General features: G+C 37.0%; 2 protein-coding genes across 4 annotated transcripts; both read left to right on the top strand.

Moving 5' to 3' along the window:
- Positions 1 to 1243: 1243 nt before the first annotated feature.
- On the top strand, positions 1244 to 8940 carry LOC117918436 (mitogen-activated protein kinase kinase kinase 5). Of its 3 annotated transcripts, none has more exons than XM_034835100.1 (11): positions 1244 to 1914; positions 2946 to 3569; positions 3667 to 3754; positions 4960 to 5022; positions 5127 to 5290; positions 5744 to 5819; positions 6876 to 6935; positions 7011 to 7136; positions 7801 to 8010; positions 8091 to 8185; positions 8370 to 8516. In XM_034835100.1, exons 1-11 carry the CDS (start codon positions 1493 to 1495, stop codon positions 8413 to 8415), a joined length of 1974 nt encoding a protein of 657 aa, XP_034690991.1. In that variant the 5' UTR covers positions 1244 to 1492; the 3' UTR covers positions 8416 to 8516. The 3 variants fall into 3 exon arrangements, with proteins under 3 accessions (XP_034690991.1, XP_034690990.1, XP_034690989.1); XM_034835099.1 differs by having other exon boundaries at positions 1245 to 1914; positions 8300 to 8457; XM_034835098.1 differs by having other exon boundaries at positions 1246 to 1914; positions 8326 to 8940.
- Positions 8941 to 13036: 4096 nt separating this feature from the next.
- On the top strand, positions 13037 to 14881 carry LOC117917858 (peroxidase 10-like). Its single transcript, XM_034834297.1, has 4 exons — positions 13037 to 13298; positions 13577 to 13768; positions 13882 to 14047; positions 14315 to 14881. The coding sequence occupies exons 1-4, from the start codon at positions 13083 to 13085 to the stop codon at positions 14722 to 14724; spliced, it is 984 nt and encodes a 327-aa protein (XP_034690188.1). The 5' UTR covers positions 13037 to 13082; the 3' UTR covers positions 14725 to 14881.
- Positions 14882 to 16888: the final 2007 nt, after the last annotated feature.

The raw sequence follows: 16888 nt of genomic DNA, 5'->3' as shown, positions 1-16888 counted from the left end.
AAAATAATATAAATAAATGGGATCTCATTTTTAATATTTAAATTTTCAAATAAAAATTTGTTTTTAAAAGTAACTTAGAACTTGTTGACAACTTAATTTGAAAAATAATTTATAATTTTTTTAAAATAGTTTTTTTTTTTTTTGGAAACAGAAGATCGTTTTTCATATTAGAAAACAGGTCAGGTAATTTTCTTGATAAAAAAAAAAAGTTTTGGAGAATTTTTTTGAAAATATAATATTTATAATAATATATTTTAATTATTTTTATAAAAAAATAATTAAAAATAAAACATTATAAATAAATTTAGTTTTAAAAATATTTGAGAGCACATAAAACTGTTTTTGGTTGCTCCAGAGCGGCCCTAATTTATTCTGTAAAATTTTTTTCCATAACCCGTAAACTCGTCCGTGTGCAAAGACCGCTACAAAGACAGACGGAATTCATTCGTTAGCCGGCGAAAAGGTCAGTCCACGTACGGAATGAAGGCCAAGTCTCTTAGATATGGTGAGATGAAACCTCAACCTAGCGGCCTTCACATGAAGACGCACGTATAGGATCAGACAAACCAGATGGCCTACACATGACACGCGTCAGTAGAAGCGCCAAAAGTGTGGGCCCGCTCTCTTTTTACGCGGATGACCATTGACAATGAGCTGGCGCCTTGTTTACTTTCATGACAGCTCCCATCTAAATTACTCCCGATATTACCATTATCCGCTGCTTACGTTATAACGACCGTTTTTATTTACATTTTGAATCCAAACTACTTACAAGTTTTATCTATGTACACACGTACATGTGACAGACAAAGTCGGCTCTCTCTTTGTTATTAACAAATATCTAAACTTATTATTCTATATTAAAAACAAATCCTTCCACCATGTCGACTGTCATCTTCTACTCTATACCTCCGTCCCTCCTCCCAGTCGGTTAAGAATTGCTTACCAAAAATATGGAGTACAACTTACGCTATTATGTAATACAATATGTATCTGATGCCTAATTGACTAATAATAGTATGAATTATTTTAATGACAAAAGAAAAAAAAAAGATAGGGGTTAATGGTTGATTGTGTGAAAAAGGAAAGGGATGATGAGAGAATATAATAAATTAATTATTAAAAGAAATAAATTAGAAAAGAGTAAATGTAAAGCAACGGGCGAAGGCGAACAACTAGGCTTGACTTGGTTGGAGCGGAGGGCATCTTGACCTCAAGATGGACACCCACCGTTGGGGTTTCGGTTGGAAATATGTTGTAAAGCGCGTTACAGGAAAGAGAGAGAGAGAGAGAAAGAAGTCGTCCCTCTGTCGGGCCACGTCCCTCGTTCGCCTCTAACCTCCATGTTCGTTCCGCAGTTAGGTTTACAGCTTCCTTCGCTCATGGCCGCCGTTCACTCACCATCAACTCCTTCTTTCACCACCACCGCCGTCCTCCCGTAACATTTTTTTCCTTCGTTTTCACTTTCGTACCATGTTTTCTTACCTCAGCAATGCCTTGGTGGCAGAACATTGCCTTCTCTTCTCCCTCTTCCTCCTCTTCCACGTCTTCGTCGCGGCGCCGTCTCACCCGTGCCAGGAAGCTCCGTCATGTGCGGGGCAATCACATTGACGCACTTGTGAGATCGCGAAGTTCAGCGGAGCCCAAGGATCTGTTGCCGTTGCCCTCTTCGTCTTCCAGTTTCGACCATTCGTCTGAGCGCCTGTCGTCCGTGGTGCCGCATCCGCTGCCGCGCCCGGAATTGGCTCTGCTTTTTCGTCGCAACGGCGGCTCCAATTCGAATTTGAATTGTGATCGCCCTCTTCCTTCGCCTAAAGAGGGCCTGAGCAGAGGCTTTGAGGACCGGGATAAAGGAAATAGTTTTGTAGGAGATGGGAATGGAGAGGTGGCGGTGTCAAGCACCGCAACTGACAGGTAGATTTTTTTATTGTTTTTGCAACCAAAGAAAACATGATATTCAAGACTTTAATTTCGTTTGCTTTTCTACATTTTCTCACTAATCAAACAGACGGTAAAACTTCTGCTTTCAATTCATGGGCATATAAAATGCTTAATCATTGTGGCTATCATGTAAATTGAAGAATCTTACCTCATCTATTATCATACATTTGATAAAGTTTTGCAACTCTGAACCTGTGCCCGAACATAAAGAACCAGAAGCGATTTTGCATGCAGTATGCACCAGAAACTTATCCTGTGTGAACAAGTTTCAATCATTTTCATTTTTTTTTTCCTTTATATTGTTTAATTTCTTTTTATTTTTTTTATTTTATGTTTTTTGATGGGAGATTCAAAAGTTCATCCTTTCCTGCAAGCACTAGCACGATAAGATTACTTTCAGGGGGTTTATTTGTCTTCAATCCTCTCTTCTACTGCTCACAATATTGATCAGCTATTGTTATTGCAAATCAATTTAGCTTCAATATATGGATTCTCACTCAGATAAATGCTATTGGCTATCTATATATATTTTAATATTTCAAAAGTTGATTCACTTGCTATATGATTTCACAGTGAAATTATGTCTTAGGTATAGTCTTTTTTAATTTTTTTCATCTGAGATGTCAGCGTCCAATGCAGCTGACCCTTAACTAGTTTGGTAATAGTTGGTCTACTTGACTGGATCTTTAGCACACTGATGGCTTTACTTTTGGTAATGACATGGATTTCACAAACTTGTTTTTCTTTAGGAGTATTCTTCTTCTGTTTTTCATCTTCTCAAAACCTATTTCTTAAATCTGCTATATCAGGTGGAAATGATTTCTTTTCTTGTGAGTTAGCTGACAATTAAAAATCTTAATTCTAAGTGGTTGACAGGCAACCAGGATGTGTTTGCCTGTAGCAGCTTCATGTTTTTAGGTTCTTATGCATTTACATGTTCCTAACGAGTGCCTCCTGCAGCGTGTTGAATATTACCTCCATGCTTACTTGTTTTACTATTTCAGTAAGGTTGCTTACAATGAAGCCCGAAAGAGTATGGAGCAATTTGACACACTGTCATCTAGATACCTGCCTCAAGGTCAAAATAGTGTGAAAAACAATCGAGTCAACTTCAAGCTCGATGTTCCTACTAGGAGTGCTCCAACTAGCTCCCTCTCAAGTCCTGCAGTAAGTCCACAAAGAACAAGTACTGGGAATTGGTTCCTTTCTCAAAATGTGTCTCCTCAAGTATTTCAAGGTTGGTCAGCACCAGAGATGCCTGTCTTTGATATGGTCACAGGCTTCACTCCTCAAATGTCCCCTGAGCAAACCATGTTTAGTACGGATAATTCTCCCCTTCACAGTCCAACAGTAAAAAGTCCCCATGTAAATCCCCGAAGCCCCAGTGGACCTGCATCACCGTTGCATCCAAAAATATCCCTTGAAACCTTAACAGCACGGCGTGAAAATAATAGCCATGCCAATGTTCATCGGTTACCTCTTCCTCCAGGAGTGGTGGCACCTCCACAGGCATCTTCTATTCATCCTGTTATTGCTAAAACAGAGTCATTTCCAATGACAACCCAATGGCAAAAAGGAAAGCTCATTGGGCGTGGAACATTTGGAAGTGTTTATGTTGCCACCAATCGGTATGTGAATTTCATTCTGTTCATGTCTCTGTTACAGTAAACTTTAATATTTATTTAGTATTTGTTTTTGTTTTTTGTTTTTTTTTTCCTCTAACAGAGAAACTGGAGCTCTATGTGCAATGAAAGAAGTTGAATTGCTTCCTGATGACCCAAAATCTGCAGAGAGTATAAAGCAGTTAGAGCAGGTTATCCTCCAGCTATTGCTATACTTTCCTAATCAACTTAGTTATATTTCATGATTTTGCAAGTTAAACATTGGACTCAATCCATTTAAAGAAATTTTTTCATAAGGGTCCAAAGCTCATGTTATGACTTATGAGCCATCACAATCACTTTATACCAAGCAATTGGGTGTCACATATGTGAAATTGTACCACTTTATACCAAAGCTCATTACATGTCAGTTGATTCAAAAGAAGGATTAGATATCCTAGTTATTTTTCTTTTCTTTTCTTTTCTTTTTTTTGTAGTCAAATAAGAGAATAAATTATGTATTAGACATTCCTCAGCAAGACTCAACCCAATGGCCATGTTTTGAGCTAGAGCTAGTACAAGGAATGAAATCAGAGAGGAAAAATGCAACTCTCTGTTCTATTTTATTGAGAATGCAAGCCTTAAATATATAGGCAATCTATTTAGGAAGATAATTATGAAAAATAAAATATTCCTAAGAACTAGGAACCTAAGAAACAGAAAGCTAAAAACTAGGGGTTACACATCTTTATGAAAATTAAAAAACAGATAAATACTCTAATAAAATAACTGGATAATTAGCTAGAGTTTATCCAAAGTTATCTCCAACGGCCAATAGAAAGCCTATAACTGTGAATAGTGTCTTGGTTACTTTTTTTGTTTTTAAGTATTATTATTATTGTTGTTGTTGTTGTTTTTTGTTTTTAAGTATTCTTCACAAAATCTGTTTTGTTCTTTTTGTGAACTTATGCAATTACATATCACATCACACAGGATATACTTGTAGCCTTTTATGCTCATTATTTTGCTTATGCTTTGTCATCTGACTCCTTGGAAAACCTCATCCATCTTCTGATGTGTAAAAGAAGTTAAAAAAATGAGTTACCTACTGGCACATTTGGGGTTTCTACTTTTTATTACAATGTTCATTGCTAAATGGTCGGTTAATCACCATAGCACTAGTTGTTAATTCTCCCACTTTTCATCTAATCGATTATTCAGCCTATGAAGTCCTTGATATGGCCAACTTTGATGGGTTTTATCCGTGTCCCCCTTAGGTTGTTGTCATGGTATCAATAATATTTATGAATTTATTACAATTAGATTATACTTATTTCTTTGCTGTATTTAGCTATAAATATCTTCAATTCAGTACAAACTTATGGTTTTTTCCTCTTCCTTCTTTCCATTCTTCCAGGAAATTAAAATTCTTAGCCAACTAAAGCATCCAAACATTGTGCAGTATTTTGGTAGTGAAACAGTGAGTGATCCAGTTGCAGATTATGGTATCCATGCTTAACATTTGTCTTGTTAGATTTCCATAGTAACTTAACTGATTAATATCTCAATTTTATGCCTATGCAGGTTGAAGACCGGCTTTATATATACCTGGAATATGTTCATCCTGGTTCAATTAATAAATATGTCCGTGAACATTGTGGAGCTATTACAGAATCTGTTGTTCGCAATTTTACTCGCCATATTCTTTCTGGGCTGGCTTACTTACACAGCACAAAGACAATACACAGGTAACAATAGGATTATTATTATTATTATTATAATTATTATTATTATTATTATTATTATTTACCAGAGTGATGAAATTAATCTCAGAACACAATCATATTAACAAAGGAGAGTATCAAATTGCATCTTGTTAAAATTTGCAGTTGTAAATGGTGTTGGGGAAAAGGGTTTCGTATTGTGTATTTTCTCTTTGGAGATTTAGCATATTTAATCTGGTGTATTTCTTTAGCTTGATTAATTTATCCCTGTATGCATGCCTTTAGCACATTAAATAAGTATACAACACTGATTCTTGTCATGCCTCTTGCAGTTATAGCTGCAGATAGACTGATGGGATAAGGGCTTATGTATTTTGCATTGTGTCTTTGGGGATTTAATATCTTTTATCTAGTGTAATTTTTCCTCCTCTTTGAATATCAATTCTGACATGTAAGTTCGACTATCCTATTTTATAGAGACATCAAAGGGGCTAATTTGCTTGTTGATGCATCTGGAGTTGTTAAGCTTGCTGACTTTGGGATGTCTAAACATGTGAGTTCTGAACTTAACAACCTAATATTCCTGTGTTCTTAAACTTATAAATGAAAAACAGCTGTCATATCTGCTATAATATGCCTTCATTTATGTGGGCAGTAACCAATTGATTCTCATTATCAGTAATCTTCAGTTCATTGATGTTTTGTATAGAGGAAGTGTGTCTTCTCCTACACTTATTTTGTCTCAATCAACTTCTTCCTACCATTTCATTGAAGTGAATCAGACTTAAGATTACATTGTTTATATATAAACGTAAATGGGAAATTAGATTTTCTTATTGTAGAGATTATTCTCTGTGTATCTCTGTAATATATTCTTGCTCATGCTATTATCCTGCTCTTATCAGAAAGATTATACTAAGTGATCAAATACTTGATCTTAAAATTTACCCATGTGTTCATCCTCCAACAAATTTTAGTCCTCTTCTAATATTGAAAGTTTGGCTCAAATAATTGGGGGGTTGAGTTGGTGTTAGAGATGTGGACAATGACTGCCAAAAACAGACGTGGACCATAGATTGTGGTCAAAACATGTTTATTAGTCATGCAAATGAATTGGATGGAAGGGAAGATATAATAGTTATGGTCATCAGGTCTGCAGTCAAAATAGAGACCTGAGCTACATTTTCTTTGTTGCGGCAACTTATCATCACCATTGTTAGCCTGGTATATATAATGGGCACATCTCCTAGCAATTAAAGCTTTTAAAAAGTTAGGTAGTCTAACATGGTATATCAGCTGTATGGTTAACTAAAGCTCTTGAGTTTGAGTCTCTCCTACTATTTATTCCTCCATCTATTTATTTATAACCTGTTAACTACTGTTGATTTGTCTTCCCACGGATATGGGTCCACGTATAACAGTGGTGTTAGCTTGGTATAATTGTGGGCCCATATCCTAAGTCCTAACACAGCTTAAGTTTCAGGAAAGTTGGTGGCATAATAATTGTTATTGTTGTGATTCTGTTGTTTTTGCTATTCTAATGATTTTTTTGCTAGTTCGGTTTTCCTTTTCTCGAGTTTTAAAACTTTGGGATTTGTTTTCTACTCAGCTAACTGGAGCAGCAGCTGATCTTTCTCTAAAGGGAAGTCCATACTGGATGGCTCCAGAGGTGTGTTATAGGCGCTACATTAATTCTTTATAATCTATGGCATTCCTAATTCTGACATCATTGTCTTTCTGGCAGCTCATGCAAGCTGTGATGCAGAAAGATCATAGTTCTGATCTTGCCTTTGCTATTGATATATGGAGTTTGGGTTGTACTATTATTGAAATGCTGAATGGAAAACCTCCTTGGAGTGAGTATGAAGGGGTAAGCACCTAATGTTCCATAATGTGCTTGATTCATTAGGACCTGAGCTCATTTGAATTAGTCATCATTACACAATCATCCTCCATTATGCTAAAATTCACTAAGGGCCTGTGAAAGAACAAGTTTTCTTTGGAATTTTGCCATCAGCCTCTTTCTTCTATTTTAGCTGCTTCTTGTTTTTCTCCCTTGCAACACTTGGAAAGAATGAGGGGCACTGTATTATAAATCTGCATTCTATGTGCACAGTGCTTGTTTAATTTATCATTCTTGTTGTTATATATGCTTTTAGTTGACAAATTTCTTCATCATAAACCTGATTGAAAACTCTGTTACCCAACTTGGCTCATTGAAGGTGCAAGAAAATTACTTATTTTGTTCTTTGAATCACTGTATCTCATTCTACTGATCACTTAATTAGCATAAACCTCTATCTCCATTGTATATGTAAGTATGCTGTTTTTCCATATTATCATTTATTCGCATTATAAGGATATACATTGAAGCATGGTTATGTGAGAACACATCATCTCTTTGCTGCAGCTTTTATATTCTCCATTTAACTGTTATTTAACTTCTCTTCCTCCACTTCCTTTGGACTTAATATGTCATTTGTCATTTTCGTATTTGTTAGTTATGTTGGTTACATTTTCTTCTGTTGTTGCAGGCTGCTGCTATGTTCAAGGTTATGAGAGAATCCCCACCCATACCTGAAACATTGTCGTCGGAAGGCAAGGATTTCTTACGTTGTTGCTTTCGAAGAAATCCTGCAGAGAGGCCTCCAGCTATCAAGTTACTGGAACATCGTTTCCTGAAAAACTCAACACAGCTGGATGTGCCACTTCTCACCCAAGCATTTAGTGGAATGAAATTGCCGGTAGGTTATCAGTGCCACACTGCTTGTTTTTGCTGAAGGATGGTAATTGATACTATGTAGCATATGTTACCTTTTAACAGGATAAAGCTAACAAATCAAGAGAGAAGTCAAATGATAGAGTTGATCCGGTGCCAATATCTCCAAGGAAAAAAACCTCAAAAGGAAAAAAGGCCAGGTAGTAGTTCCTTTCCGAGTTACCCCTCCCTTTCCATCATTGCATCTCCAGATCACTCACTCAAATGCATTCTCAAATTGGTAATCTCAACTCTTGCACGGTTTCTGGCCCCAGCTTCATGCATTACTCTTTTTCTCCAGTGGAACTGGCCAACAATCTCATCGTGAAACTTCCGACTTAACAGTGGCCTCTCATCATTCCCCACGCTCTACCCTCGAGGCCCTTCCTAGTTTATCTCCTCCGCATTCGGGTCAGAGAGCATATCATCTCAGCCCTCCTGCAAATGTTCCCAGCCCTATTAATTATGGTGCTAAAAAGAAGCGTACGTGGGGGTGAATCATCATTTTCCCTTTTTACACGGGCGTTGCTGATACGGCGGCTCTCGTCAACAACTGCTTCATAGATCTCCTCGCGGCTATAGTGAGTAGCAATAGTAGGTCCTGGGCCTCATTTTGATCGATGACACCTCGTCTATGAATTAGCAAAGCTTCTTTGTCCTGGAGCTTAGTATGGACTGGGAGATCTAGAATCAGGTTTTGTATGTACACTATTTACTAATTTAGAGCTACAGCGATTACAAAGCTCTTTTACCATGACACTTGCCAGTGTAATATTCTCACCTCCTTGTACAATCGGAAGAGCCAAGTGAACGTGTAGATATTGGATGGTTAAAGCTGCCTCTGTATTCACCGTTCACTTTCATTTTTACGAACAACTCAACGTGACAGTTTGATATTAGTCGTTTCATTTCTAAACTCCGGTTCTGTTGTTGGTTGCCTGCTGAGAGTGATGGATTGCTGCTATGCTCAAACGTTCAACTTCCAAACCTTCAGCTGTTCTTTTGGTCAGATCTTCATTCCAACTCTTGCGATTAACTTTTGCTTTGGCAATACAAGAACACAGGTAAAATGCTTTGATTATAGACAAAATTAAATATAATATATATTTTTTTTTCAAAGTTTCAAGTAAATAAAAATGTGCTTCCGCCATTGACGATTAAATCTTGTATATGTCCAAATATGAAAAGTATGTACTGCGATGATATGCATTGAATCTCATCATTGATTCATTCATGATTCTTGGGCTCCCTATGCCATTTCTCTGGTCCCTAACCTGGATGCCCAAAAACCATAGGGTGACAGCTCACTCCCATGATCCCATCATATAAAACTAGCCTTTATTATAGCCCATCAGCAATTATCAACAATGACAAACCCCAAAGTCAAAAACAACCAAGAAGCCCACTAAATGTGGGTGTTATTCGATTCCACGTGGCATGTGCTCAATCCATATCTCAATGACTTGGACTATCTCTTCAAACTCATTTATAATCCATAAAAAAAAAATGTTACATGTACATTTTATTTTCCGTTACAATGTACTTTGCTCCCAATTTTTTTTTTACTTAATTTTACCTTAATTTAATTTATTTCTGTAATATTCAACGATTAAAATTTTAACATATACTTTTAAGGATCCGAATGGATACCCTAATGTTTGCCTATAAAATTTTATGACACGAGAGATGAACTCCTTTAATATAATTAAGCTGGAAGGTTTTGTGGAGTTTACTAAATTGGATCTTCCAAAGCCTTTACACGCAGTTAGTTAAGCAATTGGACAACAGCCAGTCTTTTAAGGCACCTAACCAATTTGAGGATCAACTTTTGGACTTGGGGTTTACAACCGTAGGATGGTCGTCTACTAAAACCATCGAACGGCTAATGCCCCAGATTCTCCAATCATCATTTAGTCAACCAAAGTCCACACCACAAAACTTTATGGAATTTTTTTTTCTCAAAAGAGAGGAAAAAAAGAATGATCACTGAGCTGAGACCTTTAGGCTTTAAGGGAAGTGCAGTCACGTGATTTCTGGTTTCTTCCGCACCATCTCTTCTCCGTTATTGTTCATTTTCACTTCCACTTCCATACATCACATCCAGAGAGACAGAGAGACATAGAAAGAGAGAAAAGAAATGGATCCGCCACCAACCCAATCCATAGAGATTTCCAGCAAAACATACGACATACAAGGACAGGACGAGCAGGAAAAAGTCGCCGATGAATGGTAATTATTCGTTTCTTTTCCGATATCTGTCCCCAATTCTTCTTCACTCTAATCGCTCAATTGTTTTTTTTTGGTTTAATTTTAGTTTTATGTTGTTTTGAAATTTTGTGTTGTAGCTGCTCATGCTGCTATGCTTGTACGGACAACTGCATTGATTTCTTTTGCTGTACCGGCCTCTGTTAGAACATTGAGGATTGCAAATGATATATCATACATCATGTTGCTGTAGTTTCTGGAACTGGAAGGCCTTCATGGAAATTCAATAATGAAAACTATTTTCTCCTTTACATCTTAATTCCCATTTATATCTTGTTTTCTATCTTTTTCTTCTTCTTGTTTCTTTTATATATAATCTGTTGTGAGCTCTTTTCCTTTTAAATTTCACAATATATTGGATTCAATTTCCGCTCCATAACTCCATGGATACCCTTTCCGTCTCCGACGCCGCCGATGACTTTGTTTGTTTTGGGGAATCGCGATTCTCGTGCCCTAGAGAGAAATGAGGGAAGGCAAGGGAATAAACGTTTTCTCGAAACATCGAAACATTTTGTTTTGGTGGCCTGAAATAGGGGACGAGTGCACGATTGCACGATTATGGCTTCCAATGTTACAGATTACATGCCCAAGTATCTCTCTTCATCTCCATTGTTTTTCTCAAAGATCTGATTTGTTTGGATAGAAAGAAAATCAATTTCTTTGTTCTATTGTAATTAATAATAATAATAAAAAAAAAGCAGATTATTTTGGATTTTGAAAGTCCGGTAAGGTTGGAAAATGAAGAATTAAGATCAGATTTGTTAAATTAAATTTAGTTTTTATTTACTTTGTGAAAATGAAAGAGTCTACACAAATGGGTTCATGGATTCATTGAATAGGTCAATCCGCATCATTCAAGTGAATTGTTGGAACTCGCTCTTCATCCAAGTTGCCCGCAAGTGCATAGAAATTCATGCCTGATTATTGTTGGCTTCCGTGATTTCTAGACTGCATCCCCCATTTTAAGAAAATGTTAATAATTTCAGATTTTTGTAAAAATCATCATTGGTCACATTAAAAGGTACCATGGAGAATATGAACAGTATATTCAAGACCTTTGAATTTACAAAAGAAGATGACCAGCCCAACCAAATTTAAAACTAAGAGACTTCGATTACCTTCGGTGATGTGGTAGGATCCTCATTCAAATTATATAATAATTATTTCATTAAATAAGGTAAAAAGATTTCGATTGTAACTTTTTCAATGGAAAAGGAATCATTTTTTGGTATCCTCTTCTCCACCAAGAAGGTCACATGTACAAGAGGGATTGGGCTAGGGTTTGGATTTTTCACTATTAAAACCACAGCTTTTTTAGCTGATTTTAGGTCAATTAAGATAATTATGATGCCACTAACCTCGATTGGCTTCCCAACGTCATAGATGAAGCCCTTGAGTCCTTGACTTGGGGTATTGGACTAAAAGGGTATTCAAAATGCAAATTTAGAAGAATGATCTCTATCTTTTTAAAACATGATATAGAGACAGAATTACTATTCAATAATATCTAACCCTTATTTCACATCATGGAGGAAAAAGTTTTAAGATTAAAAATGTCAAAATAAATCATGTGTAATTTTCAATACTGAAAATTGTTTTTTCAAATGTGGGTATTATCTAATCACTTTTAATTAAACCCTTAAAGTTTCCCAGCTTAGCTGATCAAGTGATCGGCCACCTCCCTCTTTCTGGTTTTAGTGGTTGGGGATCTATCTTCATCACTGCCCGCATGGCATGCACCCATTAAGCTCTATCATCTGGATTCCACTACTCACTATATAATTAATTTGGTTAGCAACTTCCAATTTTTCTATGTCAAATTTATTTTATAAATGGCTGGAGGGTTGTGTGCATATGATACTTTGCCTTTTTGTTTTTGGATGATGTTTTTTATGCTATAAATGCACATGCTGCTTTCAGATGTGGCTGCTTTTTATTAAATTTAATGAAATTAGGTAGCAAATTGCAATGTGCTATGCCTTGTTTCTTCTTTGCTTTTTGACAATTTTTTTGGGGACATTGAATATGCGTCCTTAATGTCATATGACTTGTATAGATCAAATGATGATTTGTACATAAAAATTAAGTTGGGTTAGTAATTTAAGGATTGTATTTGTGTTATTTCTTAGCTTAAAGTTGCACAAAGTCCATTAGCTTTCCGACTTTGCTACTGACTCCCACTCACCTGTACTGGTATTTTGTGCCTTCTTGCATGGCATGAGATGTGGTGGAAAATTTTGATAGATCAGTCTAGTCCCCAATGTCTAGTGCTTACCTATAATTAATCCACTATGTGATATATGATTGATTTAATGTGCACCTTTCAGTATAAAATTATGATTTTGGACCAAAAAATCTGCCCCCAACTTCCTTACTATGACTTATCTCCAATGTGAAAGCATCTGGTCCATAAAGAGACTCAGAATATCCCTTTGAAGCCTAGTTTTTCTCCATATGATGAAGATTCATGTCAACTTTAAGGCTGAAAAGTTGAATCACCATTGACACCATCTTCCTTTCTAGAGGCATACCTCATCCTGCCACTCAGAGCAATTGTAATATAACCCATGTGGTGGGACTGAAAATTTTCAACATTAAGGAAAATGTGGGATTCTACCAAACTCACCGGAAAGGGACATCTCTAGTGGCTCTGCCACTCTTGATAGAAATTGATCAAAAGTGCTAGTTGCATTATCCTTTGCAGGCTTGCTCATTTCTATATAAATTGCTTTTGCGCACACTGATTATCATCAAACTGGTAAGCCGTTACATGGTCTTATTCACTTTCTAGACATGGAAATCATCCCATACAGACTTTATACTGTTCCCCTGTTCTGCCTCTTGTTCCTGGGTCATTGTGTCTCGGGTCAGATTGATTACAATTTCTATGACTACTCTTGTCCTAACCTGACAGGGATTGTTCGAAATGGTGTTGCATCAGCTGTTGCGAAGGAGACTAGGATGGCTGCCTCGCTTTTGCGCTTACACTTCCATGATTGTTTTGTCAATGTAATATAGTGTGTCACGTTGCTTCTTATTGCTTTGATTTAATTTCTCCATTAGCAAACTGTTGAACCTACTTCCCATAACACTTGACGCCCTACCCCCCAACAAAATGGAAATAAAAAAACAGTGAGGTGCTTTGCATTGTAGGAAACAGTAGTAATTGTAGGTTCATATAATTAATCGGGATGGACATGATATTAGCTAGAAATTTTAGTATTCAAAACTTCTCATCTATAGAAACTGATCTTGAATTTTTTTTTTTTTCTCCATTTGGTACATAGGGTTGTGATGCGTCCATATTACTGGATGAATCCAGTGCATTCAAGGGGGAGAAAAATGCATTACCTAATCGAAATTCGGCTAGAGGTTTTGAGGTCATTGATGCAATCAAGGCTGATGTGGAGAGAGCTTGCCCATCCACTGTTTCTTGTGCTGATATACTGACTCTTGCAGTTAGAGAGGCTATTTATCTTGTAAGGAATTCCACCATGTTGCATTTCTATTTAAAGCTTGTAACTACCACATACTACCGTTTCTCTCACTCTTCTTGTGTTTCTAGTAATATTTTTTGTGTACTCTTTCTCAGGTTGGAGGGCCTTTTTGGCCTGTAGCCATGGGTCGTCGAGATGGCCTAACAGCCAATGAGACTGCGGCCAATGAGCAGCTCCCATCTCCTATCGAGCCCTTAGAAAATATCACTGCAAAATTTACTTCCAAGGGTCTTACATTGAAGGATGTGGTTGTGCTCTCAGGTTTGCTACCGACAAACCATGTTCATTTCTTTTGAACTTCTGTCTGAAGGATGAGAAATGAACTTCTCTGGATATATTCATCATCTTTTTCTTCTTCTGCGCGCCCACACACACACACACACACACACATATATATATATAGGAAGTCTCAATTAAGTTGCATAATGAACTCTATTCGTATCAAAGAAATTCCATGACACAGTAGGTTCATAAGGAGTTGATTTCAAAAGAACTTTATCCATGCATTTTTCTACTTGTTCCATACAGGCGCACACACTATTGGCTTTGCTCAATGCTTCACATTCAAATCAAGGCTGTTCAACTTCGATAACACTGGTAATCCTGATCCAACACTAGATGCATCACTCCTGCAGAGCTTGCAGCAAATTTGCCCAAATCAAGCTGATTCCAACACCAACTTGGCTCCTTTAGATTCAGTTACTACCAACAAGTTTGATAATGTCTACTATAGGAACCTTGTGAACAACTCTGGACTTCTTCAGTCAGACCAAGCTCTTATGGGGGACAACAGAACTGCTCCCATGGTTATGTTGTACAACAGGCTTCCCTTTCTTTTTGCCTCGGCTTTCAAAACATCAATGGTGAAGATGAGCTACATTGGTGTACTTACTGGACATGATGGAGAGATAAGGAAAAACTGTAGAGTGGTGAACTAGATATATACCTACGCATGTAATATGAAAGAAATGGCATCCAAGGCTTAATTTGAGAACGGAATGCAGCTCCGTAACATATTGCCACTGGCTTGAATCTAATCCATGAATAAGAAAGTGTGAGAAATGGAACCTTGTAGCTTCTCAAGGTTAAGTCCCATGCTTGGCTTTATATAAAATCAAAAACAAATATGGAGTTTGGGGATTGGACTATTAACAAACACAAGTCACGGTCCTATAATGAGCTGATTGATAAATCTTAGCTGTTATCTGATGATTGTTGCGATTCTACATGTTGGAAAGCATGAATTCAATTTCTATGCCAGAAAGGGAAGTTAGAGGATGGTTTGAATAATGTTGCCATTAAGTTGTGGGTATTTCTATGGAGGTTGATGTATCCATATTTTTCTTCTCAATAGCCAATTAAGTTAAAATGATGCACATGGAGAAATACTTCATAAACTTATCAGTTGGAACACTAAACGGCTTCACTGACACTTACAAAGGCATAAGCCAGAGCTTTTCAGTGCACCCATTCAGTTACTACCATTAAGCCAAAGAAACCATTTTCATTAGCAGATGATTGGAATGACGTTTTTTTTTTCTTTTTCTGGGAAATAAATCAGAGGACTTCAGGACTTCCAACTTAACCCACTAATTCATCGTCCTCCAAACCAACTGTATTTTCTTTATTGATTTACAAGGTAACGTTGACAAATCCTTAACGAATGGTGCTGTTTGCTGGATTTTTTTTTTAATATTTATTTTATTCTATGTTATTTTTATCATATATAATCAATATATGTGATATTAAGTGGTTAAATCCAATACATTTATTTGTTGATACTATACAAAATAGAGCTTAGATTTTTGTTTATGCTATTGCTAGATTTTTTAGCTTCTACAAACAGGGGCAAAGGCATGTGTCTACTTCATTTAGATGGGTACAATCATCAAAATCAGTTCTAAGTTCCGAGCAGGAGGAGTACACAAGAGCTTAATTTATTTTCTTCAGCTAATAGGGTTTGTTTGTAATGCAGTTTTTGTTGAAGGGTAGAAGGCTAACGGATCCCTTGAGAGAATGAAATTACAAGGAGCTCAAGCTTGAACCAATTTTGTACCAAATGCTTCCATTTTTTGTCAGGCTTGAGTTTAGCTTTTCTTTGCTGGCTGAAACTAGATTGGTATGAATCAGCCCATCTGAAATCATCCAAACAAACTTGTTATTTTCAGTAAAAGAAAGCTTTTTATTTGTTGAAAAATTGATGGTTTCTTCTTCTTCTTCTTCTTCTTCTTCTCGTCCAATCTGTTATTACTTTTTGATCTTTCAAACTGTCGTGGTGGGTTCCTGCGAGTAGACTCAGCTATCACTCTAGCTCGAGCTGGGGAGAAAGCAATCTGTTTGTTGTTGACCTTTTGTGTTTCAGCCATGATCATCAGATCTTGTTCTTCCTCCTCTGCTATTATATTTCCATCTCTGGTTATATTTTCCTCTCCCATTCCCCTCCTTGATCTGTTGTGTGAATGCAGTTGCTTCAATCTTCTCGATGCTGAGTTTCGCCTTGCCTCGGCAACAAGCTTCTGCTCCATAGACACTGAAACTCGCCAATCCGCAAGAGATTTTTCTTCTTTAGCCCTTCTTGTTAACGCTTGATACTCTTCGTGAATGAGTTGTATTTTGGTATCATCCATTTCTGAACGCTTGATGTGATGAAGTGCTTCAGCTGCCGATGCACCGAAAGCTTCAGTTTCTATTCGTATGGCTCGAAGTGTGAGTTGCAATGTCCGAAGGCGCTGCCTCTTCAGCCGCAGGACTTGTTTGAGTTTTGATCTTGCTCGCCGCTCTTCATCTGTTTCCAGCTTGAGGCTTTCCATCTCTTCTCGTGTTTGATCCAAGGCCAGGTATATCTCAGTGGTCTTCATTTTGGCCTTGACTTCTTCTTTCTTCCTCAGTTTGATGCTCATGTTAACGCTCTCAAACTGTGATTGGAGATCAGAGATGACAATATTAGACATTGAAGATCGGTTCTTAGCACTTTCAAGGCCTGATTTTAGTTTTTCAAGCTCGTCAATCAGTGGTTTGGAGTCTAGCCATGATTGTGTTGCTCTGTCTTTTGATCTCTCGAGTTCTTCCTTGGTCTTGGTTAATTCTGCCCTCTTGGCCTCC

Source organism: Vitis riparia, chromosome 7 (genome assembly GCF_004353265.1).
Source record: "Vitis riparia cultivar Riparia Gloire de Montpellier isolate 1030 chromosome 7, EGFV_Vit.rip_1.0, whole genome shotgun sequence".
NCBI classification, from domain to species: Eukaryota; Viridiplantae; Streptophyta; class Magnoliopsida; order Vitales; family Vitaceae; genus Vitis; species Vitis riparia.
The sequence above is the reverse complement of the archived record's forward strand: the minus strand, read 5'-3'. Positions and strand labels throughout refer to the sequence as shown.

What these genes read in the sequence shown, in the direction of transcription:
- LOC117918436 (XM_034835098.1), top strand. Translation starts at nt 1,493, where the DNA reads ATGCCTTGGTGGCAGAACATTGCCTTCTCTTCTCCCTCTTCCTCCTCT. An exon ending in TCAAGCACCGCAACTGACAG is followed by an intron (nt 1,915 to 2,945) that starts GTAGATTTTTTT and finishes TTACTATTTCAG; the next exon opens with TAAGGTTGCTTACAATGAAG. An exon ending in TCAAAAGGAAAAAAGGCCAG is followed by an intron (nt 8,186 to 8,325) that starts GTAGTAGTTCCT and finishes CTTTTTCTCCAG; the next exon opens with TGGAACTGGCCAACAATCTC.
- LOC117917858 (XM_034834297.1), top strand. Translation starts at nt 13,083, where the DNA reads ATGGAAATCATCCCATACAGACTTTATACTGTTCCCCTGTTCTGCCTC. An exon ending in TCCATGATTGTTTTGTCAAT is followed by an intron (nt 13,299 to 13,576) that starts GTAATATAGTGT and finishes TTTGGTACATAG; the next exon opens with GGTTGTGATGCGTCCATATT. An exon ending in TTAGAGAGGCTATTTATCTT is followed by an intron (nt 13,769 to 13,881) that starts GTAAGGAATTCC and finishes ACTCTTTCTCAG; the next exon opens with GTTGGAGGGCCTTTTTGGCC.